General features: G+C 35.5%; 1 protein-coding gene across 2 annotated transcripts in view; it reads left to right on the forward strand.

Moving 5' to 3' along the window:
• LOC150076831 (MIF4G domain-containing protein) overlaps nt 1-26,759 on the forward strand; it is a 117,861-nt gene that overhangs the window by 80,200 nt on the left and 10,902 nt on the right. The window contains exons 4-5 of one of the 2 annotated variants that reach the window (XM_090386208.1): nt 17,457-17,771; nt 24,927-25,045. In XM_090386208.1, the coding sequence (XP_090242334.1) occupies nt 17,457-17,771; nt 24,927-25,045 (434 nt within the window). The remainder of the gene's footprint in view (nt 1-17,456; nt 17,772-24,926; nt 25,046-26,759) is intronic. The other variant, XM_090386209.1, reaches the window with a different exon arrangement.

A 26,759-nucleotide genomic window follows, 5' to 3' on the forward strand; every position in this document is an offset into this window, starting at 1 on the left:
ATTGCAATATTGCATGAAAATTTGACAGAATGATTTGTTTATCTTGTGTTTATTAATTCAGAGTTTATTAAGATTCATCTGATCTCACAGATAATGTCAATAATTTTGAAACCAGATATAAACATTTGTTACATTTGTAACTCATCGTGGTCCAGAACCTTTATTGTCATAAAGTTAATAAAATATGAATTAGATATACGACAACATATTTTTATGTACTTTTAGGAAGTATTATATAACACTTAGTGGTAATATTATAATTATATTTAAAATGTACAGTGTACATTAATGAAAAATACCAGATAACTTTTGTTATATATTTAATTGAAAGTATTACACAAGTGCACAGTGAATCACATCTGTCAGCAGACTGGGTAAGACTGGTATGCCCCTTCAGAATAGAGGTAATTCCTACAAGCAGGATTATTCCACCACCATTTTCTAATGTTGTAACTCTTAGATACGATGTTCTGTATAGAATATATATATATATCTATGTCATGTAACTTGGTGACATTAGGAGTTACACTGTTCATTCCAATAGTTGTTTATTTAATCATTAGATTAGATTGTATTATAAAATAAAACATATTTCAGAAGTTTTATAGCATTAGTAATGCAAAGAAAGATGTATTCAGTACAACATTATTGATTTTTTTAAATGTCACATGTCAGATTAAGAGACATAAATATGCAAAATTAAAATAATTACTTTACATACAAATTATTGATTTGGGCTCAGTTAACTTGTGTGGTCTGTGAAAAAACATGGACCACAGTCCACCAACTGGTAATCTCCTGATCCAGAAAAAAATGCCATTTTAACTATTTTATCAGAGTTATTCAATGAAATAGTATGAGATTATTTCACAGAATTGCAATATTGCATGAAAATTTGATGGAATTATTTGTTTATCTTCTGTTTATTAATTCAAAGTTTATTAAGATTCATCTGATCTCACAGATAATGTTGATAATTTTGAAACCAGATATTATAAATAGATGAAATTGATGTGCTACATTTCTACCTTACCTTGCTAGCCTTTATATCTTTTTCCTCTCTTAGCATTTGGATATTTCTGAGAGTATAGCATTAGTAGAGGCATATGATGCAAGAAATCAAGCTTATGTAGCATCAGCAAAAAAATAAAAAAAAAAACCTTCCCATTTCACTGATCCATTCATTCCAAATATTTTTCTAGTCCTGCCTTGAATTTATTTAAGCTATCAACTTCCACAACAACAGATAGATGTTTATTCCAGCAATGAACTACCCACTGGCTAAAAGCAAATTTCTGCACATCTATTTTACAACTATCTTTCCTCAGTTTGAATCTATGCCCCCTCAGGTTTGTAATCTGAGCAAGAGGAAGAATCCCATTAGCATCGAACCTGCTCAATCCATTCAAGGCCTTACACACCTCAATCAGATTGCCTCACATCTGCCTAGTCTCCAGATGCTGCAATTTGCAGAACTTAAGCCTTTCTCTAAGAGCACCCTTTTGTTCCCCCCACAAGTCTTGTTGCCCTTCTCTATACTTGTTCTAGCAACTCTACATCCTTCTTAAAATGAGGCTTCCAGACCTGTATGCAGTACTCGAGGCATGGCCTGTTGAACAATTAGACTTTACACCAGCCGGTATTCAAATAAACAAATTTCAATCCTGCAACTAAAAATACAAGCGTATAAAATGAAATGAAATGAAATAAAATAAAATAAAATATATAGTAGTCTAAAACTGATGTGATTTAATTTACAATAAAATAAAAATATATATATAAAATAAAATATGATGATAAAAGCGATAAAAACAGTTAATAAAATACCGTAACAACTGTAGCTTTCGGAGACAGCTACAGTTGTTACAGTAATTCAGACACAGCATGGGTTTGTTAAGGGGAAGTCTTGTCTGACCAATTTGATTGGATGCTATGACATGGTCACAGAGGAACTTGGATGCAAAAAATAATTTTGATATCATATTCTTGGATTTCAGAAAAGCTTTTGATACTGTTGCAACATGGAAGACTACTGTACAAACTGGAGCAGTATGGCATTAATGGCAAGTTCTTACAATGGATAAAAGGATGGTTGAGTGGGAGAAGACAGAGTGGTAATCAATGGATGCTGCTCTACGTGGACTAATGTTATTAGTGGTGTCCCTCAGGGTTTGGTGTCGAGCCCATTGTTGTTCTGTATATTTATCAATGATATTGATGAAGATATATCAAGCTTAATGTCAAAGTTTGTAGATGATACGAAGGTTGGAAGGATTGTTAATAGCAGTAATGATGGTATGCTGCAGCAACAGGATCTGGAAAAGTTGGGCAGTGGGCTGAAAAGTGGCAACTGAAGTTTAAACATTGACAAATGCAAGGTACTGCATATGGGTAACAGTAACTCCAGAGAAATGTATGAACTGGGTGGTGTTACACTTGGGGTAGTGGAGAATGAAAGAAACTTTGGGGTAATTGTGCAGTCAGATATGAAGTTTTCTGAGCAGTGCAGATAGGCTGCCAGAGTAGGTCATGGGGTCTTGTCAATGATATACAGGAATTTTGTGAGCTGGGATAAGGACGTGATTTTCCTCTTCTATAAGGCAATGGTCAGGCCACGTCTTCTCCAAATAGGCCTACAAGGCTGGGACAATTCATATTGAACAATTAGACTTTACACCAGCCGGTATTCAAATAAACAAATTTCAATCCTGCAACTAAAACACTTTATTTACAATAAAATAAAATACAAGCGTATAAAATGAAATGAAATGAAATAAAATATATAGTAGTCTAAAACTGATGTGATTTAATTTACAATAAAATAAAAAAAATATATAAAATAAAATATGATGATAAAAGCGATAAAAACAGTTAATAAAATACCGTCGGAGACAGCGGTCTCCTTTCTCAACAGCATATTTCTGCTGTGTGGCACATCCTTAAATAGCAGATCTACGGCACTCATCACATGGTTCCTCGGGAATATGGCTGGAATTTCCCATTTATGCACCAGAACTGGAAATGGCTCGGGAGCGCGCTAGCTGAAACCAATCATCTCGCCTAAGAACAACGGTTTCAAAGAGGGGATGTAAGCATACACCCTTGTCTCTATTAATGGAATTGCTAGCTGCCCCAATACATAAACTCTCAAGCCATTTACGGTCCCAGAACCCCTGTGCATGATCCGTGATGACAGCATCCTCTGGGGAGATTTGATGTTGCTTCTCCCAGAAGTGTTCTGCCCCGGCAGACTTCCCATAGTTTGCGGACTTTATTGCATTCATATGCTCCCCCAGACGGTCTTTCAGTCGTCGCCCTGTCTCACCTACATAACACACCCCACAATCCGGGCATTTAATTTCGTATACCACCCAACTGTTGGCTTCTTTCGTTATGGCGGTCTTTGACACAAGATATCACTGTGTATAAACCTCCGTCCCGGGAGTTGCACACAGTGTATCTTGCACCCCCGAATTATTCGTGCAATGTGGTCTGAAAGGCCCGGATAGTAGGGAATGTATGCAGTGCTCACAGGGGCGAACAGCTCAGTGCGGGTGGACTCAGCTCCTCTAATAATTCTGTCCAACACCCTCTGGGGGTAGCTGCATTTCTTGAGGTCTGCCGTGACACGAATAATTTCGTTATCTCTGTCCTTGGAGGTGCTACAGTGGGACCATACCTTATCTTCTAAAGCCTTGACAACACTACCCTTGTGTTGGCTGGCTTGTGCCAAGGTATAATGAGTGTATTGACCTCGGCACATGGACTTTGCTGTCGTCACGGATCATGCACAGCGGTTCTGGAACCGTAAATGGCTTGAGAGTTTACGTATTGGGGCAGCTAGCAATTCCATTAATAGAGACAAGGGTGTACGCTTACATCCCCTCTTTGAAACCGTTGTTCTTAGGCGAGATGAATGGTTTCAGCTAGCGCGCTCCCGAGCCATTTCCAGTTCTGGTGCATAAATGGGAAATTCCAGCCATATTCCTGAGGAACCATGTGATGAGTGCCGTAGATCTGCTATTTAAGGATGTGCCACACAGCAGAAATATGCTGTTGAGAAAGGAGACCGCTGTCTCCGACGGTATTTTATTAACTGTTTTTATCGCTTTTATCATCATATTTTATTTTATATATTTTTTTTATTTTATTGTAAATTATAAATCACATCAGTTTTAGACTACTATATATTTTATTTCATTTCATTTCATTTTATACACTTGTGTTTTATTTTATTGTAAATAAAGTGTTTTAGTTGCAGGATTGAAATTTGTTTATTTGAATACCGGCTGGTGTAAAGTCTAATTGTTCAATATGAATTGTCCCAGCCTTGTAGGCCTATTTGGAGAAGACGTGGCCTGACCATTGCTTATAGAAGAGGAAAATCACGTCCTTATCCCAGCTCACAAAATTCCTGTATATCATTGACAAGACCCCATGACCTACTCTGGCAGCCTATCTGCACTGCTCAGAAAACTTCATATCTGACTGCACAATTACCCCCAAGTCTCTTTCATTCTCCACTACCCCAAGTGTAACACCACCCAGTTCATACATTTCTCTGGAGTTACTGTTACCCATATGCAGTACCTTGCATTTGTCAATGTTTAAACTTCAGTTGCCACTTTTCAGCCCACTGCCCAACTTTTCCAGATCCTGTTGCTGCAGCATACCATCATTACTGCTATTAACAATCCTTCCAACCTTCGTATCATCTGCAAACTTTGACATTAAGCTTGATATATCTTCATCAATATCATTGATAAATATACAGAACAACAATGGGCCCGACACCGAACCCTGAGGGACACCACTAATGTTATAATTAGTGGTGTCCCTGATAACATTAGTCCACGTAGAGCAGTATCCATTGATTACCACTCTGTCTTCTCCCACGCAACCATCCTTTTATCCATTGTAAGAACTTGCCATTAATGCCATACTGCTCCAGTTTGTACAGTAGTCTTCCATGTTGCAACAGTATCAAAAGCTTTTCTGAAATTCAATAATATGATATCAAAATTATTTTTTGCATCCAAGTTCTTCTGTGACCATGTCATAGCATCATCAGATTGGTCAGACAAGACTTCCCCTTAACAAACCCATGCTGTGTCTGAATTATTTCTGCTGTCTTGTCTAGATGATCCTGCAATGCTTCTTTAACCAGTGACTCCATTATTTTACCTGGAACAGAAGTCAAACTAACAGGTCTGTAATTACTTTTGTCATCCCTTTGATTCCCCCTTTGTGAATTGGAGATACATTTGCGATTTCCAGTCCATGGGGATTTCTCCTGAATCCAAGGCTGCTCTCATAATTATGACTAAGGGTTTGCTTACTTCCTTTGCCACCTCCTTTAATATAACTGGATAGATCCCATCTACCTTAGGTGCCTTCCTTGTGTTTAACTTCAACAATTTCTCCTCCACGTTGCTCTCTCAGTTGTTACAAAATCATTTAACTTCCTGTTAAGAGTTTGATAAACATCTGGCCCTCTCCTCTTGAATAACTCCTCATGTGTGAATGTAGATGCAAAATACTCGTTTAGCTTGGCCTCTATCTGAGAATGATCATCTACAGTCAAACCATTGATATCAAATGGACCGATCTGATTCATCCCCTTCCTTTTAGAGTTTATATAAGTAAAGAAGTCTGCTGTTTTTCTTTGCATCCTGTGCCAAAGATTTCTCATGATCTGCCTTCGCTTGCCTACCTCCTTTGTGACTTGATTATAGACTAGTTTGTATCTACCATAGGCTTCTGTGTCACTTGATAATTTATATGCATCCCATGCATTTTTCTTCTCTGCCACGTGTCTCATTAGTTCATCTGACATCCATTTTGGCCTAAACCGAGAACAGTATTTCTTTTGTTGGAACAAAAAGCCTAGTAGCTTCCAAAATTACTTCCTTGAATGCTTCCCATTTAGAATTTACTGTTGGTAACATCAACAGTTGATACCACTGAATAGAACTTAAAAAATCTCTGAGTCCACTGTAGTCACCTTTACGAAAGCAAAAACCCTTCCATTTACACCTGATGGTAGATACATCTTTAAGTAAATCCCACTTCAGTACACTGTGATCACTGCCACCTAGTGGTTCCTTTATCTGCAGATTCTTAATGTATGAATAATCACTGCTGATAATCAGATCAAGAGTGTTACTCCCTCTTGTTGCCTCTCTGTCATGCTGCTGTAGAAAAGATGTGTTTCAATGATAAATAAAAGGGATCCCAAAATACATTCTTCAGGGTGTGTAATTTTTAGAGCAATATCAGAGGGCTACAATATTGCTGACCATCTGTTTCATTTGATAATGGTCCTTTTATGAAATTCTAAATGCCATATTAATATAGAGGTGATCCACTGAAATTTTTGCAAATATCAACTTTATCTAAAGAAAATAAACTTAATTTTAAAACAGTTATTGTGTTAGTGTAACAGAATCATTTTTAGTCTTGAAGTTTAGCATACTGAGTAACTTTTATGTAGTAAAATTCATTTATGCCATTTCATAAAGATATTTAAAAATGTTTGCTGTGTTCAGAATTTTATTTTGTATTAGTTTTATTTTTGTTTTATTTCTTTTAATTGGTTTTTGCATTTAAATATTTTGTTATTTTTGTTTGTCCTGTTTTATGAGATCCTATGTTATTAGAACTATTGATTATAATTCTTTTAAGTTAATTTTGTTTCTGTATATGGTTTATCCTGGTTGAATTTCATTTGGCTTCACCATATGTAAGAGGAACGGATTTAGCCATTTAAAAATTTGCTTGAAATAAAGATCTTGTGGCACTTTGTATAAGCCAGCTTTGAATGAAACTTTGAAAGGTTTAATTTTTGATATGAATTTTGATGGAAATAATTTTAAAACTTGAAAAAATTTTTAATTTCTAAAGTAGATTTTATTCAAAATTTTTAAAATGTTTAAGTTAGTATGCATAATTTACTTATGTACTTAGGAAGCTAGTTTGTATTGATATTTTACTTGTATTATTTAACATTAAAAAAAGTTGCAGGTGGTCCTTCGACTTACAGCAGGTTATATTCCTAGAACAGGTGCTTTAACTCAACTGATTCTCCCACAGAAATGTGATATTGTAGGTGATTACATTCCTGACCAAGGGTCTGATATAGAACTTCTTATAGATATAAGATAAACACAAATAATATTTAATCTACTATCACTCATATATATAGTATATAATAGGGCTCTTTGTAACTGTTAATTACTTCAATTTACATTTCTCTGTCAGTTTTAATGTAATATCCTTCCTGCTAAGCTTTTTTACAACATCAATCACTTGAGCATTGACTTTCTTATTAGCAGTAATTTTTAAGGATGAAATAAATCAAATATGAGAAAAAATCATCAAATACGTACTGTATACAGATGTTTAGCACTTGAGTATGTCAGAAAGTAGACTAATGGTGACATCTGTTCCTTTGTGTTCAAAAACTGGAATAGAAACAGAGGCAACGTCATGCCAAAACTGCAGGCCAAACTGCTATAAGTTTTTTTCCGAAAAACTAAAAAAAAAAAAAAAAATTTTTTTAAATGATTTTCTTATATAAAAATTTTATTCTTCTTTGGTCTGTAGGGATGTTATATTTTATCTTCTACTTTATTTTATTTCACTGTTTAGTGAAATATAATAAAGTGTGGGCCAAACTGCTGTAAGTAATGACATAGTCTGTAGGTATCAATTCACTAGTGATGTAAGTGACAAATTGATGCAAGTCAATAACTGTTTTTATGGCATATTAAGTTAAAAACTAGCTGTTTTTAACTTAATATGCTCTAAAAATTGTCTCACATGATATTATGCCTGATCTATATAGGCCTAGATAATTTTATCTTAGTTTTCAGGTTTAATGCTAAACTTCTGGAAAATATTTTTGTAAGAGCTTTATATAGGTAATTTTCAGTATTAAGAAGTGCTTAGCTTTGACTTATACATATTCGAACTTAGAGTTCAAATATGTATAGCTTTCACTTGAATGCTTCTAGCTCAAGTTAGTGGCCTTAATTTCTTCATAAGATAGATAATTATCATCTACAGATTCTTCTTGAATTGCAGTACTTCATTAATCTCCTGTACAAACATCAATTTGGCTTTTCTGATTATTTACACGGGTGCTCAAAGATGAGTTACTTTTTTCTTCATAGCTAGATACTAGAATATAGGTGGTAGATGACTCTCATCAACCGGTGGAATACCACCACTTTGCTTATCGGAGGCTTGAAGTGGTGGAACCCATGTTTAGTCTCCAGAGCTAAGTTCCAGTCAACCCTACCCCATCTCTTCCAACATGCAGTATGACTGATGACTTTTGAGGTTATGATTAACATCATGGCGAGATCCAATCTTCCTTACATTTGAGGGTACAGTTCTAAAACGGTGTACGCAGGTCGGCCACTAGTTAGTACACCGGACCAAACCTATTGGTAACTCTTTAGGAGGCTTCTGGATCAGCTAGTGTATAATCTTGCTACCTCTACTCTGCCAGATAGTGACTGGAGGGAGTCTGAGTAGTGTGTATGCGGGGAGCATTGTCGAGGCCACATTATGTCAAGGATCTGGGTCATACAGCATGTCGCCCCCCCACCACTTTTTCTTACTATTGAATACACCGTGAATTGTCAAACTAATAGAGTAAGCTTATCTGCAAAAAGATCTAAACCTCCCAAACACTTCCTAGTTCATTTCACAAATATACATGGTCTCAATTCTAATCTCAACGATGTCCATTTCCACTTGCATTCTGTCCCCATGTACTTTTTCTGACAGAATCTCAGTTATCGGTTGATTCAACTACTGCTCATCTCAGTTACCCAAACTATTCGCTGTATGATTCCTTTCACCTCAAAGGTGGTACTTGTGCATATATCCATTCCTATATTCCCTGTCAGAGACTTGGTAATTTGGAATCTCCTCTTTTTGATCTTCTCTGGCTTAAAATCTCACTACTTTGTTGTGTCAAATTCATCTGTTGTCTCTACCGTTCTCCCAACTCCACTAATCACTTGGAGCTCTTTGATTCCTCTCTTTACAACTCGACTTTCTCCAGTACAACTTTCCTAACAGTGAGGTAATTTTCCTTGGTGATTTTAATGTTCACAACTCCAGCTGGCTTCCGTTTTCTAGTCACACCGACCCAGCTGGTCAAGATGCTGAGGCTTTTGCAATTACTAATGACCTTGCACAGATTGTTCATTTACCTACACTGGACAATACTGGACAATCCTAACCATACAGCCAACACACTTGATCTTTTTCTCACAAACAACCCGTCTAAGAACATGGTTGAAGTGAGTGGTCCTTTAGGCACCTCAAATCACAACTTGGTGATTCTCTCTCTCTTCTCCAATGGAGCCTTTATCTCATGGCAATTCCCAACCTCGTGTTGTTTGGCATTACAAGAATGCAAAATGGTATGACCTGTAAGATTTATTTTCTTCTTTTTCTTGGTCGGACTACTGTTTCAAAACTTCTGATGTCAACGTTTGCTCAGATCGTGTCAGTGAAATTACCCTTGTAGGAATCAAATCCTTTATCCCACACTCCACTTTAAAATCTTGTCCTTTATCTAAACCTTGGTTTTCCAATAAATGTGCTAAGGCCGTTCAGGAGAAGAATGTTGCATATCGTAATTGGCTTGTTTCCAATTCTTCAATTTCATTTTCTGCCTACACCAAAGCTCGCAACAATTGTAAAGCAGTTATTAATCAGTCCAAACTAGATTGTGAACAGGCTACGAGTAGAAAACTTGTTTCTTGCCCTAATGGTAGTTGAGCATTCTGGTCTCTTGCCAAAGCTATTGGCCGCAACTTTTGCCCATCTCTTCTTCCACCTCTATCAAAACCAGATGGTTCTGTTGTCACTTCGGCCAAGGATAAAGCTGACCTGCTAGCATCCCATTTTTTTCCCAACTCATGTATTAATGATCTTGGTAAAACACCTACCACCATTCCCAACATGCTCCATTCAATGCCTCCTGTGGTCTTCCGTCAAAAGTATGTCAAAAGGATCTTGACAAATCTTGATGTTAAGAAAGCTCCAGGTCCTGATGGTATTTCTCTGCTTGTTCTCAAAACCTGTACTCTCGAACTTACTCCTGTTCTTTGCTGCCTTTTTTCACTTTCTTATTCCAAAGGTGTTTTTCCTCCCTTTGGAAATTTGCTTATATCCAACCAGTTCCTAAAAAGGGTGACAAATTCCTCCCATCCAATTATTGTCCCATTGCAATTATGTCGATCCACTGGTGATATTCTGGCTTATGTTACCCATTTATGAACAAATTCAATGGAAAGGTTCGGTGAAACACAAGCAGTTGCTCTAGACATCTCAGGCTTTCGATCGTGTTTGGCATAAGTCTTCTAAACAAGTTTCCATCTTATGGTTTACCAACTGTTTTTTGTAATTGGTTATCCAGTTTTCTCTCTGATCGCTCACTGAGGGTGATGGTAGATGGCTCTCTGTCTTCTAAGTTCTCCACTAATGCTGGTGTCCCCCAAGGTTCAGTTCTTTCCCCCACTCTTTTCCTCTTCTATATTAATGACCTTCTTCCATTGACTGGAAATTCTATCCATAGCTTTGCTGATGACAGCACATTGCATTCCACTTTTCATTTTTAGAAACCTTGCCCTGCTCAATCAGCTTCAACTTCTCAAATATACGCTATGAATTCCTCAAATGCCAATCTCCAGGTAATTCTCCAGTGGAGCAAAGACAACTTAGTTGATTTCAATCCTTCTAAAACTCAGTTTTGTCTTATATCTCGCAAAAAGGATTCTTCTGCTCCTATGCTTATCTTTGGTGACACTCTGATTTCCAGGCAAGTTGATATATCTGTTTTGGGCATTACCCTGATTTCTAATCTCTCTTGGCACAAGCACATTACAAATATTGCTTCCTCTGCATCTAAAAAACTTGGTTTTCTCTTTCGCCCTCACCATTACTTTTCTTCCAAACATTTGTTCACTCTATGGAATATTGTTCCCACATCTGGGGTGGTGCCCTCAAAATCTCTCTCAGGCTTGTAGATTCCATTCAGAAGAGGGCAGTTAGATTAATTAATGACTCATCTCTAACAGAGTCTCTCCACTCTCTGTCTCATAGACATACTGTTTCTGCTGCATGCCTTTTCTAGAGATACTTCCATGGGCACTGGCACCTGGAAGTATCTCTAGAGAGAGAGATACTTCCATGGGCACTGGCACCTCCGTAGTTAGGTGGGAAGGAGCAGCAGTGCGTAGCACACGCTTCTTGATTAGACCGGGGTTCGAGCCCGTCACCACCAAATACGGAGTATGTGGAAAGGTCAGGGCACTGCATATTCCCGGAGCAATATGGCCTTAGTTGCTAATACTCCTAAAAACCAAATAACTAACTAACTAACCATGGGCACTGTTCTTCTGAATTGGCTTCTATAATTCCCGCTCTCTCTTTCAAAACAGTCCGAACACGTGCTGCCACCAGACAACATCCATTTACTGTCAAACTTCAAACTCACAGAACCAACTTTTCATCTTCCTCATTTTATTCATTCAACTGCTGTTTTCTGGAACAACCTTGCCTTCATATGGCTTTCCTGAAAATTACAGTCTGCAGAAGTTCAAGTCTAATGGCAACAAATATCTTCTCTCGTCTTCTCAACCTCCAACCCAAGCATGGTACTAAGTACTATAGGTTCTAATACCTCTCGTGTTTTGGGTTTTCATAAAAAAAAAAAAAAAAAAAAAAAATCACCAGAATGAAGGAGTAAAAACACTGAATCATTTAAGGCTCAACTCATGGGCATTTTTTTGAAGGTGTCTTGCAGTTAAGAGAATATAGTATATATAACCCTTCTATTAAACCTTAGCTTAACTTAAAATGTTAGTCTATAAATGTTGCAAAACAAGTTTTCTTGTATATGTTTAATTAGATAGCCGTATTTCTTAACTAGGGTTTCACAACACATTGTCATGATTTCTGAAAAAAATTCCAACCCTCAAAATATCACTTTTAAACATTTTCATAGGTAGGTGTTCCTCAGAAGATGAAAAACTATTTTAGCAGTTTCTCTGTGAAAAAAGTTTGAGAATCACTGTTATAGAGTATAGACAAGGCATTTTATCCTGAAAAACAAATCATTTGATTCCACAAATACATTAAATCAAGAAAGAGAGAAATTTATGAAACCACATGCATTATGAGTTTAATTGTACATACATAATCATTGATATTAAGTGAAAAAAATAAGGGACACTTAGGAAAGCTACCTGCTTGAATATGAAATATGAATGAAAAAATATACAACACTTTTTTTTTAAGTAATTCTATCTGCTTAACTCATTTCCACGTTTATGCTTATTCCACTTCGAATAAGGCTCAACTTCATCTAAAGAAAATAAGCTTAATTTTAAAACAGTTATTGTTTTAATGTAACAGAATCATTTTTAGTCTTGGAGTTTAGCATACTGAGTAACTTTTATGTAGCAAAATTCATTTATGCCATTTCATTTCTCAAGTTGGGAAAAGAAAAAAAAGAAATTCAGTCTTCAGGTTATCCAGTCAGAACATGTTGCATGTCAGTATCATTTGAGAAATAACACACATACAAAGGTTTCTTCTCTATATGTCAAAATAAGAAATTAACAGGAGCCAGATGGTCACAATTGATGCTCATTTCCTCAAATGGACATCATTGAATAGCTGTAATGTAAAGAGAATATTTTTGGATTCCTCTTTTACACAGGAGCTCCCTGATGAAGATTTACATTTTGAGCAGTGGTGGCTCTTTAAACTAGTTCCATAGCAAGGAATCTTCATGCTTTGGGACAAACCCAAAAAAAAAAAAAAAAAAAGCCGCTGACAAACTGATGTATGCTATGATCCTACAGCATCAGAGTTTTTCACACTAAGTAAGATGTGTTGCCTTTATTTTAGCATCCCATTTGCTGCACCCACTGATTGAAAACATTTCTGTAGCTTTTTTTCTTTTGAAATACTCTTTAGGACATCAGTCACATTCCCTTTAATGTTATCATTGCTATAAATTATTTCCATTGAGCAAGTTTTGAGGAATACATTGCAGGTGGCCAGATCAGATAAATAAGATGGATGATTAAGCTCTGTAGTCTTCCCCCCCCCCCCCCAAGAAAAATTTTCAGTTCTTCACTGTTTTTTCTCTCAACTCGAAATACATGGAACTGTCTTCATGGAAGCTTTTCTCAAATTCAAGTGTTCCATCAGAATAACTGACTGTTTCTTTAAGCTAAATTTAACTCTTTGGCAATTAAGTGAAAAGTTAGCAGTCTGAATCAGTCAGATCTCTCTCTCTCTCTCTCTGAACATACATCAGTCCACAAATATGTGCATTACCATTGACATCTACCTGTCTTTTTCTTTTTTTAACCAATTTTTCTTTACATCCAAATTGTTCAACTCGCAGATTTTTCTTACTAGAACACAATTTCACAAGTGACATACCCATCACCTTGTAGTCATTCACTAAAATTAGTGTGAATGTTTAGCCACACCTCATATATTGAAGAATACTGTTGTAAGTCTTTACTTAAGCACAAATTTTCTTTGGTGTAATGTAAAGGTCTTATGTACTGTATATATGCCTGTACAGTACACAACAAGCTATACTTAATACTGTTATGTGAGCCATTAATTCCTACACCCATTGAAATAGTTTCCTGAGAAATTTAATGTCTAACATTCTTCTGAATTTTCAGTATTTGGAAGGTTCAGTGACATCATCTTGCTCATATCAAGGATTTTTGTTCCAATTAAATTGTGTCATTATGTAGAATTTTTTTTTTTTTTTTTCTAGTTGATGTAGAAATTTTCTTTAGTTCATCTGCTCCTTTTAGTCAGACTCTCTGTTCCCTTGTTATTCCACCCTGAATAATTCTTAACCTTTTATAAATTCTTCTAGCTTCATGTAGTGATGTAATATCTAGAGATATAGCTAGATTCTATCCCCTTTTTTCAAAGCACCCCTAGTAGTGAATCTGGTAGCATATAAGTTTTGCCACTGTTGGTGTTCCCTGCAAAGCCTTACATTTGTAAAAGAGTATTCTTAGTGACTGAGAATTAGTCTTACTGATTAATTTTACTCCTTTCTAATAGATATTCAGTTTCTGTTTTTTGCATGTTCTCTAGGCATTTTTCTTCTAATCTGTTGCCTAAAATTCCAATTTTCTGAATATATTAGATGTATCATAGTCAGTTGACATGCTTTCTGTCTTGAGTGCAGATTCTACCAACTCTTTCCTCCACCTTTCATTATCCCCTGTACTTCTGCTCTTTGCAACCATATGAATTCTTTCAGAAATTCAAATATAATGTTAATAAGCTTTCTTTCATCCCAACCTTATAAGAGACTATAGGTTTGTTGACTGTTTTTGATGATGATGATGAAAAGGGGACTCTCTCCATTTGAATTATCTTTCCCAAAACATCAAGATGTAAAGATGAACTTTTTCCTTCTCTCATGAATTACTTAAAGTTATTACTTTTCGTTGTCAAAAATATGATAACTTGTCAAAGTTTCAGTTCCTTTAGATACACAGTTTACTCCACTTTAATTCTTGAAGTTGAAATTGCTGGGTTAACACCTTGCTTCCTTTCAGGGTACATTAAACCATCTATCTGCCATTTCACAGCCTTGGAGCTTATTAAAGAAATTTACAAACCATTCCAACACTTTTTCCAAGTTTTAAGCAACTTAACAAATTATCTCACTTCAGGCCTTGTCTCATTCACTTCAACATGCAATCAAATTAGAGTTTTAGAAGTGGTTTCAGTAATTGCAGTCAGTGTGTTCAGATATGCACAGTGGTTATCAGTAATTGCAGTCAATGTGTTCAGATATGCAATACATCATGCTTGGCTCTCTAATTCTGTTTCATCATATTCAGCTAAACTTTCCTGGTGTTTTTTTATAACTCACCATTTTGTATTGCAAAATGGATCATGCATTTTCATATATTTGTGGTGTGATCTCATGAAATGCTACGTGGAGATTTTAGTTTTTAGTGGCTTCTACAAAAACAGGTTTATTTAGTGATCAATGAGGATTTCTTCATTGAATTATTATGTACACTGTTATTATCAGAATAATTTAACTTTTTGTAAATCCTTACATCGAGGATTTGATTTTTAAAATAAAATAGTAAATTTTAGTCATTTCATATATACATATGTTGTATTATACACTGCTTCCAAAAGGGTATCTGGACACATTAGTCACTTTTATGTTGAGGTTACTGTCACTTACTTCAGTAGTGTATTGAAACTCCCCCCCTTTGGCACCTATGATTCACTTCACCCTCTTGAGTAGGCTTTCCATCAACAAATGATAGACAAGTATAGGCCTCCTGCAGGACAGTAACCAGTTGAGTTACCCATGTGAGATGTATTGGTGTGGCCCTTGCCCAGCATTCCAATTCAATCTGTACAGTTCAAATTGAGACCGAGCACCAGCCTTTTCAACTTTTATACAGGGATGGGCCGTCCTGAGGGTGAAAGGGGTGCACTGCACCTGGGTGCCAACGTTCAAGGGGCTCCTGAAACTTACATACACATATAAGGAAAATTTTAAAGGGGGGAGCCAAATTTCAATTGGTACTGAGGTGCCAAATTGCAATTGTCACACTGGGTGCCACATACCCTAGGAATGCCCCTGCTTCTATACATTTGTGTTTATGAATGTTCTTGAACAGCACAGAAAGTATGGCATGGGGCATTATCCTGTTGAAAAGAGATTTTAGTTTTTAGTGACTTCTACAAAAGCAAGTTTGTTTAATGACAATGAGAAGTTGTCTATTGAATTATCATGTACACTGTTATTATTATAATGATAATTTAACTTTTTGTAAGTAAATCCTTATATCACGGACTGCTTTAATACATTAAAGTAGTCCTTTGGTACATGGCCTATACCAAAGTACTGCCACATCATAGAAAGCATGGAAATTGTCCAAAATGTTAAGGCAGGCATCAATATTCATGATTTCTCACAAAACCACCAAAGGTTCAAACCATGTGAAACAGCACCACACCATAACCTCATCTCCTCTGAACTTCATTATTAGCATAGTGCACTTTGGCAGCAGACATTCTCCAGATATCCTCCATACCTGCCCACCTGATTAAAATTGGGTGTAGCAAGGTTTTTTACTCTGTAGAACTGATTTTGATTACTCTGTAAACCAGTTAATGGTACATGGTGTTCATTGCATCATGCATCACAAGACTGTTGATTTCAGTGCTGATTTTCAACTTATTTTCCTTTTCCGTGAAACCCGAGGTTGTAGAGCTCTATATGCAGTATGTTCATACAGACCACAAACTCCTGTTGGTACCTTAAACTCCTAGTTGATGTTTTGCATGGATGTCTGATGAGATTGGCATACTATCCTTCTGAGACCCTCTGGTAACATTGAGTGAGCTTCTATGTTGTGAGCTTGTGTTCTGGACAGTGGTTGTAACATCCTGCTTCGATTTCATGATAACATCACCAGCAATTGACTTTGGATGGTGTAAGCTGTCAGCAATTGCACAAATTGACAATCCAGTAACATGATACCTGGCAACATCCCTCTCAAAATCAGTCAGCTTGGCTCTATGTGCCATGACCAGAACAACTAACTTGTGTGGCTAATATGCCTTCCTTATATACCAGTCTGAGTTCACTTGATTAACTATGAAAACAGGGTTGTCCAGATACTTTTTGGAGAGTAGTGTAAATAGAACTGTTATCTAGTTTAAGAATTGGCAACCTCAGAATTAATTCAGTGATTAATGCCCATTGTTTAGTTTCTTTAAACTTAATATTTAAAAATAAATCAAAGGCTTGCATTAACGTAGCAAAATAGGTTTAAGTAACATATAATAATAGTAAATTTTAGCCATCACATCTAGTGATGATTAAAATGATAATTAAAAGAATCAGTTTGGATATAAAATGGATTCATATCAGAAATGTCAAAAGTATAGTAGTTTACATTTTTTTTTACTTTCCATCCTTATGCAAACAATTTTTGACAAAGCAAAATCTTCTATGTTTTTACAAGATTTTTGGATCTTCTCAGCCTCTTTTCACTTCAGATTTTTATTTTTTTATGTTTTGGATTTTCATTAAATATACATTGACTGGATAGACAATTTTTGCAAACTGTTTTTATGTGGTGACAGTGTTCAAGATAGCACCAATATTTTTAATTGCCTTTATATTTATTTGGACATTTTCTTTTGTATCATATCAAAAATGGTAGTGAAAGAGGAATTTCAGATTTTCATGTATATTCTGACCTATTATTATCTGAGTTACATTCCATAATATGAAGAATATAGACTGGTTGCCTTGCTTTTGCAAATTGCCCTTGTTTGTATGGGTGGCAACCTAGTCACACTGTCTTTGTAGTCTGTGATCCCTACTTATCCATCAGGTGTTCGGATGTCTGGTGATTTTGCAAACTACAATACGAAGCACTTCTCATCAGCAGCAGGAGAGAATGGACTAAATGCTATCAATGACTGTCACACTCTGAACCTTATCTCCACCTCTTCAGAGACCGGCTACAAAAATGGCAGCAAGGTGCACTTCCAGATTGCGTCCAGTAAGTCTGCTGTCGACTTGAAGAGTGCCCTAAAGCGTTCCAAGAGCTTCGGTGGAGCCGATGTAATGGAAGTAGCTGGAGCAGGATTTGATCGAAATAGTTTTCCACCAGAATATCAAGGCCTCCTGAAAAGAGCTTTGCATGGTAATTTGTTTTATCTTTTGTATAGGTTAAAATAATTTAATCAAATGGAAAATTAAATTTACTGATAATTGTATAATATGGGATAAATTTTTATGAATGCAAATTCTCTCTCTCTATTTAAATCTTTTCCATTGGGATATGGATCTATTGGTATATACTAGTTGTTGCTAATCACTTGCACCATTATGGGCGCCTCCGTAGCCAGGTGGGAAGGAGCAGCAGTGTGTAACACACGCTTCTTGATTAGACTGGGGTTCGATCCCGTCACCACCAAATACGGAGGATGCGGAAAGGTCAGGGAATGACCACCGCATATTCCCGGAGCAATATGGCCTTAGTTGCTAATGCTCCTAAAAACCAAATAACAAACAAGCACCATTATAATTTTTAATTTAGACAAATTAAATAGTTTTATTTTAAATTGAATTATTTGCAATAATGAATTCTATTTCAATCATAATTTGTCTACCTAAGAATTATGCAAGCTGTATCTAGTCACCGATCTTTTTTAATAAAATCCATTTCAACTTCTACTTAATCATAAGCAATACATATCAGTGATTTTGCCTTGAAATTAAAAAATAACATTAAAGTACACAAATTAAACATACTGAGAACTTTGTGTATATTAAAATCAACTTATAAGTCTATGTGCCATCTAGAAGCTATTGCAGCTATCCTTCTCAGAATGACAAAAAGTATGAACTGTAATAATTTATTCCCAGTATATGTAATTTGTGTATTTTAAAATGAAGTATTCATTTAATTTTAATACAGAGTGAGTGTTATGTGTTTTTTTGAACAATGCCTTCGGCTCTTACGTTGAAACTTCTACACACACGCACATATACACACATGTTCACTAGAGTTGTTTGGCAAAGTTCTTGAAGGTTCACTCTGAATATAGTACATACATTTGTGCAGTCAAGCATAAAGAGACAACAAATAGAAGAAATAATAATAAAATAGAGGGCAAGAGCTGTAGCTAAATGGTAATTATAAATTAATTTAGCTTCCTTCCAAATTCATTAATGAAATTGGAAAGATTATACATGGAAATAAACAATAGAATAAGTAAAGTAGGAAGTAACAGGGAATAGGATGCCATGGAGGAAAATAGTGAATTGGAAGCTGATATCCCAGGAGGATTGATTAGACTATCATAGTGGCTTGTATCCCTGTATTGGGTATAACAGATTTGGGTGATGAACATAATTATCAAAGAATAGATTTTTTTGTTTTCCCCCAAAAAAACTTTCAAGGCAATTCCTAATTTTAATTCATGTTAATTTTATTTGAATTAATAAAACAAATTCCAACATGTCACAACAAAAGACAATCAATTTCTGCTATTAATGTGGTTGCAGAATTACAATTTCTTTGTGTCTAAAGCAGATGCTTCATATTCTTCAAATAGGCCTCTGGGGTTAGGAAAGTTCTGATTCATAATAACTGCAATGTAATACACCAGCTGTGTAACTGAAACTTTATTAAAATAGAAATAATATTAGACCGGATCAAATTAAAATGATAAAATAAAAGCAGTAAAATAATAAAATATAAAGAATAGCAATTACACTATAGGGAATAAAAGTGATAAAAACAACCTTAGCTTTCAGAGGACTCTTCCTCCTTTATCGCCTCTGAAAGCTATGGTTGTTTTTATCATTTTTATTCCGTATAGTGTAATTTGCTATTCTTTATATTTTATTATTTACTGCTTTTATTGTACAATCAGTGTATTTTATTTTATCATTTTAATTTAATCCAGTCTAATATTATTTCTATTTTAATAAAGTTTCAGTTATACAGTTGGTGTATTTGCATTGCAGTTATTATGAATCAGATGCTTCATACCTTGATTTCAGTAAGGATGGTATCAATCTTGGAAGCTGCTACAATTGTTAGTACTGTAGAGGGATTAAGAATGAATTTTTACTTCTTCAGCTTTAAGTGTGAGGCCATTCAAAAAATACAAAATACTTTCTTGTGGGAAAATTTGTGTGTAATTGAGGAAGGAAGTGTTTCCCAATTCTTGCTAGTTAGTTGCTTGCATAACAGGTATTCTCAGATTATATTTTATTAATGTGTGAAAATAAAGATTCAAGATCATTTAAAAAAGAACTGGGTTTTTTTTTTTTTTTTATGTTATCTAAATTTTGTGCAAAAATATTTGAAAGTTAATACTAGCATGATTTATTATTTGTAGCTGTGGTGAAGAGAATTGTGGTGGTGAAAATTGTGTAGCTGTGCTATTGGCAGATGCATAGGGATCTTTTTGGTCTTCTTCACTGACTGCATATTTCCCATGAAAAAATTTTGTATTTGATTGTGGTGTAACTTTGACTTCCTCTCAGGGACATTTTAAGGGTTAGGGCAACAGCAAGTGAAATCTATTTATAATTGAGAGTGCAGAGGCCATCAATTCACTGAGAGTTCTGGATTCTGAAGATGCACCTACAGAACACTAATCCTAGAATTTTAGTTGTAGCTGACCAGATTTCAATTTCATGATACTTCTAGTACTTGTGAAGTTGTTTGATCTTTGTTGCCAAATAATTGTGATGCGATATATACCCAACTTCAGTGAGGAAAAGTTTGTGCTTCAAATGATAAATATCTACAATACATAATTATGTAATGCATAATTTTGTATGCGTTGTGTTTTCAAACCTTCTGTGCCATCATGCATCTCATGTTATGCATATTTCTAATCACTGGGTTGTTGGACCATTTTACTCATAGTGTTTACTTCCCCACCAATGAGCACCCAAAAAATGGTGAAACTGGCATGGAGAATGGCATGGAATTTAAAATAAATAGAAATATACTTCTTCTTACTGAAGATGCCACAAGTACTACTCTCTAACCTTGCTGGAATCTGCCACACAACTATATCTCAGATGTTGATATAGTCCTGTTGTACTGAGCATAGATTAAGAGAGGTCCTCAGTTTCAGTACATTTGCTTTGTGTGCAGAAAGTTTGTAATGGAGGTGGAACAAAGAGTTTATTTCAAAGTTGTATAAAGACAGTAAGACTCAATTTATCCAGAGTTCTGGGTTCTGAAGATGAATCTTCAGAGCACTAATCCTGAAATTTTCTTTACAGATCCTTTGAGTCAACCAGATTTCAGTTGCATAATGGAGCACTAAGTAAAAGAATAAATGAATTTGATGATTAACCTTTTGTTATGTGTTGTATATCACACAGGTCCTGTTTTAGACCTAAAAAACTTTTAGCCATTTAAAATGATGATATTGGATGTACTTGTATGATTGACTGGAGTCAAGTATCACTCTCAGGAATTTTAAATATTTGTAAGCAACCAAAAAGAACCTTGCAAAAAACAGAAATAAGGTGAAACATTATCTGCATCCTGTTGGGGGAGAAAATTGTGTAGCTGGATTTATCCAGATTAATAGGGAATCCAAAAGAGGTATTCTGGCTGAATTTGTCCAGGTATGAGTTTAGAGTGACAATGTTGTTAGATCTAGTGGTCTTCCCAAATGTTTTGTGAATTAATCATATAAAAAAACAAACAAAGGTAAACTGCAGCCATTATCAACCCACTGCAGGATGGAAGCCTCCTCAACAATGCATGCTGAGGGAATGGACCATAATCTGCCATGCTGGTCCAGTGTGGGTTGGCAGATTGACCATATTTAGCAGTAAGGGGCTTGAACCCCGGTCTACTCAAAGATTGTGTGCTACTGCACTCCTGCTCCTGACCACTCGGCTAACGGGGGGCCTTGAATTAATCATATATCTGGTTATAACCAGATTATGCAAGAAAAGCAGAAGAACATGCATTCATGAGTGGCACAAATATGACTGTGAAAAAAGTAGATCTGAGAGGGACCCCCCCCCCCCCCCCCGTGAGATGTCACCTTTAGGTTTGCTTATATGGTTCTCATCTGTTTTATAAAAGCCAGAAATCACTTAAGCAGGTTCTTAACTGCTTCCAAAAATTTCCCAGGGAAACCATTAATCCTCTAGGAACAGAAGTGCTATTTATATAGAACCAAACTCTACCTTATGTCAAGGAAAACAGTGTGAAGAATATTACAATGTGTTCATGCTGATAATTATCAGTATTCCGGGAAGTCAGGATTTTTTTTGTTAGTGCATGAAGACAGGTAGGGGTTGACCTTCTAACTATTGCATAGTGAGTATAGTTAGGTTTGTGACCAAATATTTGTGCAACTATATCCTGAAAAATACATCTTTCCTCACATTTTAATAAGAGTGCAATTGAAATTGCCCCAAAATCCATGGCTGATATGAAAAAGAAATAAAAATGTGATAACCTAGCTTAAAATTTAACAAAAAAAACTTGTGGATTGCATAGACTTTGCAGATTAAAACTTGTAGAATGGAGTTTATATTCTAATTTGTTATATTCTCTAAAAGTTTGCTAATCTGATTTCAAAATTAAATTCTTTGTTGTTTCTTTTTTTTTTTTTTTTTTTTTTGGTATCACATCAGTATTTTCCATAAATTGGAGGAAAAATGTTTCCTTATTTACAAAATAAGGAAGCATTTTTCCTTATTTCATACATGTAATTTAATTTATTGAAATAACAATTTATGTACTTTTCTGATAATAAATTTAAAAACTAATAAAAAAGTTAACATTTATTGAAATTTGCCAGATTTATTAGAATAAATTGTTTGTTGGCCTCAAGTTTTATATTTTATTTTTTTATGCATTATGCAAGACTGCCATTTTCAAGGAACAGTAATCTGCCATCATGTTTACATTCCATCTTCCCTTTTCTGTATCCTTTATATCTTGGTGGAAATTGCTCTCACTGAATGAAGATTTTTTTTTTCCCCCCTTGGGAAGCTTGGAGTGCAAGAAATGAACATTTGAGCTCATTTTGCATCCTGATTTTTGAAGTTTATTTGAACATATTTTCAAGTGATAATTTTATAATTGGCATCTTTGTTTGCTAAGAAGTTGCAAACATTTCTGAAGCCAGTCCATGTTTACTTTCAGCTATAGTCATTCTTTCAAATGCTTATTTCAAGTTAACTTTTATAACTTTCAGCATGGGTTTGTTAAGGGTCTTGTCTGACAAATTTGATTGTATACTATGATGTGGTTACAAAGGAACTGGATGCAAAAAATAATTTTGATATCATATACTTGGATTTCAGGAAAGCTTTTGACACTGTTGCACATGGAGAATTCTATTGAACAAATTGGAGCAGTATGGTTTTAAGGGTAAGTTTCTACAATGGATAAAAGGGTGGTTGAGTGGGAGAAGACAGAGAGTGGTAATCAATGGACACTGCTCTTCGTGGACTAATGTTATTAGTGGATTCTCCCAGGGTTTGGTGTTAGGCCCACTGTTGTTTTGTATATTTATCAACGATATTGATGAAGGTATATCAGGCTAAATGTCAAAGTTTGAAGATGATAGAAAGGTTGGCAGGGTTGCTAATGGCAGTGGGCTGAGAGGTTTAACATTAACAAATGCAAAGTACCGCACATGGGTAGAAGTAACCCCAGAGAAATGTACCAACTGTGTGGTACTACGCTTAGGGTGGTAGAAAATGAAAAAGACCTGGGAGTAATTGTGCAGTCAGATATGAAGCTTTCTGAGCAATGCGGACAGGCTACCAGAGCAAGTCATGGGGTATTAAGATATGCAGTCAATGATAAACAGGAATTTTGCTAGTAGGGAAAAGGAAGTGATTATCCCTTTGTATAAGCAATGGTCAGGCCATGCCTTGAGTACTGTGTACAGGTCTGGAGGCCTCATTTTAGGAAGGATGTATAGTTGCTGAGCATGTACCGAGAAGGGCAACAAGATTGGTGAGGGAAACGAAAGGGTCCTACCAAGAAAAGCTTAAGTTCTGCAAATTGCAGCAGCTGGAGACTATGCACCTGCAAGGTGATCTGATTGAGGTGTATAAGGCCTTGAATGGGTTGAGCATGCTGAATTCTGATTGGATTGTTACGTTTACTCAGATTACAAACCTGAGGGGGCATAAATTCAAATTGAGGAAAGACATTTGTAGAATAGATATGTGGAAATTTGTTCAAGGAGGAACCAGACAAATTTTTAGAGGTAATGGATGTGTGAATTTTTTTTTTATTTTTGGCTGATGCTACATAAGCTACAATACGCTTGCTTTCTTGCATCACATGCCTCTATTACTATCTGTGGATAACCAAAGTTTCTTTGTATTTCTACTTTGGGTTTTGCAATTCCAGAACTGCAAAATTGTGGAATTGACTGCAAAGAAAACCTTTTCAAACTAGGGTTAAAAAAAAACCTTTACAGGTTTCAATTAACCCTAATTTGATGTAATAGGACTTTTGCATTCAGTCCTTAATGTACCCTATAAAAAGCTGCCTTTGTTAGCATTAGCATTAGTAGAGGCATTTTGCTAGCAGGGATAAGGAAGTGATTATCCCATTGTATAAGGCAATGGTTAAGCCACATCTTGAGTACTACATACAGGTCTGGAGCCCTATTTCACACATTTTAGGAAAGATGTAGATCTAATGGACTGGGTACAGAGAAGGGCAATGAGATTGGTGAAGAGAACAAAGGGGTGCTCTTACCAAGAAAGGCTTCAGTTCTGCAAATAGCAGCATCCAGAGACTAGGCACCTGCAAAGTGATCTGACTGAGGTGTTTAAAGCTTTGAATGGATTGAGCAAGCTGAATTCTGACGGCATTCATCTTGCTCAGACTATACACCCATGATGATGATGGGACATAAATTCAAGTTGAAGGGTGGTTGCCGGATAGACGTGTGCCTTCAACCAGTGCGTGATTGTTGAAACAAATTGTTGTTGTGGAAGTGGGCTTTGAATTAAGTTCAAGGAAGAACTAGAAAAATTATTGATAGGGATGGACAGGTGATGTGGGAGGGGTTTTTTTGCTAATGCTTTATAAGCTTGGTTTTTTGGATCATATGCCACTGCTACTAATAATAAGATACTGCATAAGTGTCTGCTACATTTGGGGATATGAATGATAGAGAGTTAATAACACACATTGCAGCAGTGGTGGTTGTACACTAATTCCATGCACATATATAAAAAATAATAATTCTTGCATTTATTTAAACTTTTCAGAGCAGTTCATTAATTATTTGGATTAGAGTTCATGTAAAGTTGATGATTTCATTTCTAGATCCTAATTCCTTAACATCAAGACAGCTAATGGAATTAGTAAGAATAATATGCAGTAAAGCAGTAGAAGGTGTTCAGAATGCCGAGGCTGCAGCCCATTTATGCTTCTCAATTATAGAGGTAAAATTGTTTTGTTACCTTCTCTCCTCTGATTCACAAACTTTGAAAGTTTATTATTTGTACATACAAATAGTAAACTGCTTAGTGCTAGTTCACTGTAAACTTGTCTACATTTGATTTATTCATTATAAAAATATATAAATGTATATGCTATATATACTACCAAATCAAAAAAATGCATTCACATTGTTGGAAGTTTTACAACTGGTATTGAATTAAATTGGCTTAAGTTCATTGGAAGGTGATTGTCGTATACGTCATGAGTGGCATCTACAGATGCCATTAACAGGATAGAATAAACACAGTTTGTCTATTGTTTGAATTCTGGCTATGACATTATTAAATGTGTGGGCAGTATTAATTGTAAGTTGGTAACCTTAATTATAATATTGTAGAAATTAGATTGGATATTAATTGATTTCCTTGTGCAGTCTGGAATTTTCATTGTTATCTACACTGATGATAACATCATCTACACTTCTTGTTTAAAAAATAATCCTGTAGCCCATTCCTAAGAATAGACATCTATCCACCTTAATCCTACCAAAATCTCTGTATAAACTATAAGAGCTCTTTGTGAGGTCGGGAGTAAGATACATATAATGTTCTTGTAGTCACCAACCAAATGGATGTTCGCATTCCTTTAACCTTCAGTTCTTTACCTTTACTCACAATATCATTTTCTCAGTTTTCATTCTTCACATGTAAGTATAAGTTCAGGTAAGTCCACCCACAATCTATCAAACTGGGCTGTTTCCCATACTTTTTTACCTTCGTACTTGGTGCTCATGTTATCTGTTATTTTACATCGCATTCCAGAATTATCACTGTTAGTTTCTTCTTTCAAAAGTGTAATGCTGTTTTGGTTAATTTATATTTTAATTGGCCCTGCTGTCTATTTATATTCATATTTGCACATTTTTAAATTCATATTCACAGCTTTGCTGCTCAAATGTTTGCTCATGGGTGCTGTCATGTAGGGATTACAGCTGCTCATCTAAGACATTTCTGGGTTCAGTGGTTATCGAAACACTAATTGCTTCATTTGACTGCTGGAATGTCTTGTAACTTCCACTGAGGAGATGAGGTGTTGGCAATTCTCAGTATAGATTATGCAACCTCCATATCCACTCTGTTTATTACTTTTTTAAATTCAATTCAATTTGTGAGAGCTTCATTTGCATTGCATTGATTTGCACTGAAGTTGGTGTATTGTCCCCTCTGGTAGTATCTCACAGTTGTTGTAAGATTTGAAGGAACTCCAAGCTGCAGATGAAGAAAAATAAATTCTTAAATTGTCACAATATGACAAAATTTTTTACTTGGGCTTTAAAGCAAGGAATGATTAATGCCAATTGATTTCTTTGGAGAAAGACATACATAGGAATCAACTAATTCTAATAAGAAATTAAACAACATTGCACTCCACATAAATTTTAAAGGCAAAAAAATGATTGAGTTTATTGAAACAAGCTGGAAAGAAAACTTTACAGAAAACATTCCAATATCCAGTTTAAAGATGGTTTTAAAAATGATGTCTCATAGTTCAAACCTTTTGAAGATTCTGTTAGACATGTGAGGTATAACTGAAAAGTTTCTGGGCCAGAAAAAACAATAATAATAACACTATGTAGTTAGTTCAGAATCGATCTGCTAAGTCATAGTATAAAGATTTTTCAGTTGTAGTTTCTTTCAAACCACTGGATATGAGGCC

Source organism: Mastigoproctus giganteus, chromosome 12 (genome assembly GCF_048544385.1).
Source record: "Mastigoproctus giganteus isolate SK-2022 chromosome 12, ASM4854438v1, whole genome shotgun sequence".
Lineage (NCBI taxonomy): Eukaryota > Metazoa > Arthropoda > Arachnida > Uropygi > Thelyphonidae > Mastigoproctus > Mastigoproctus giganteus.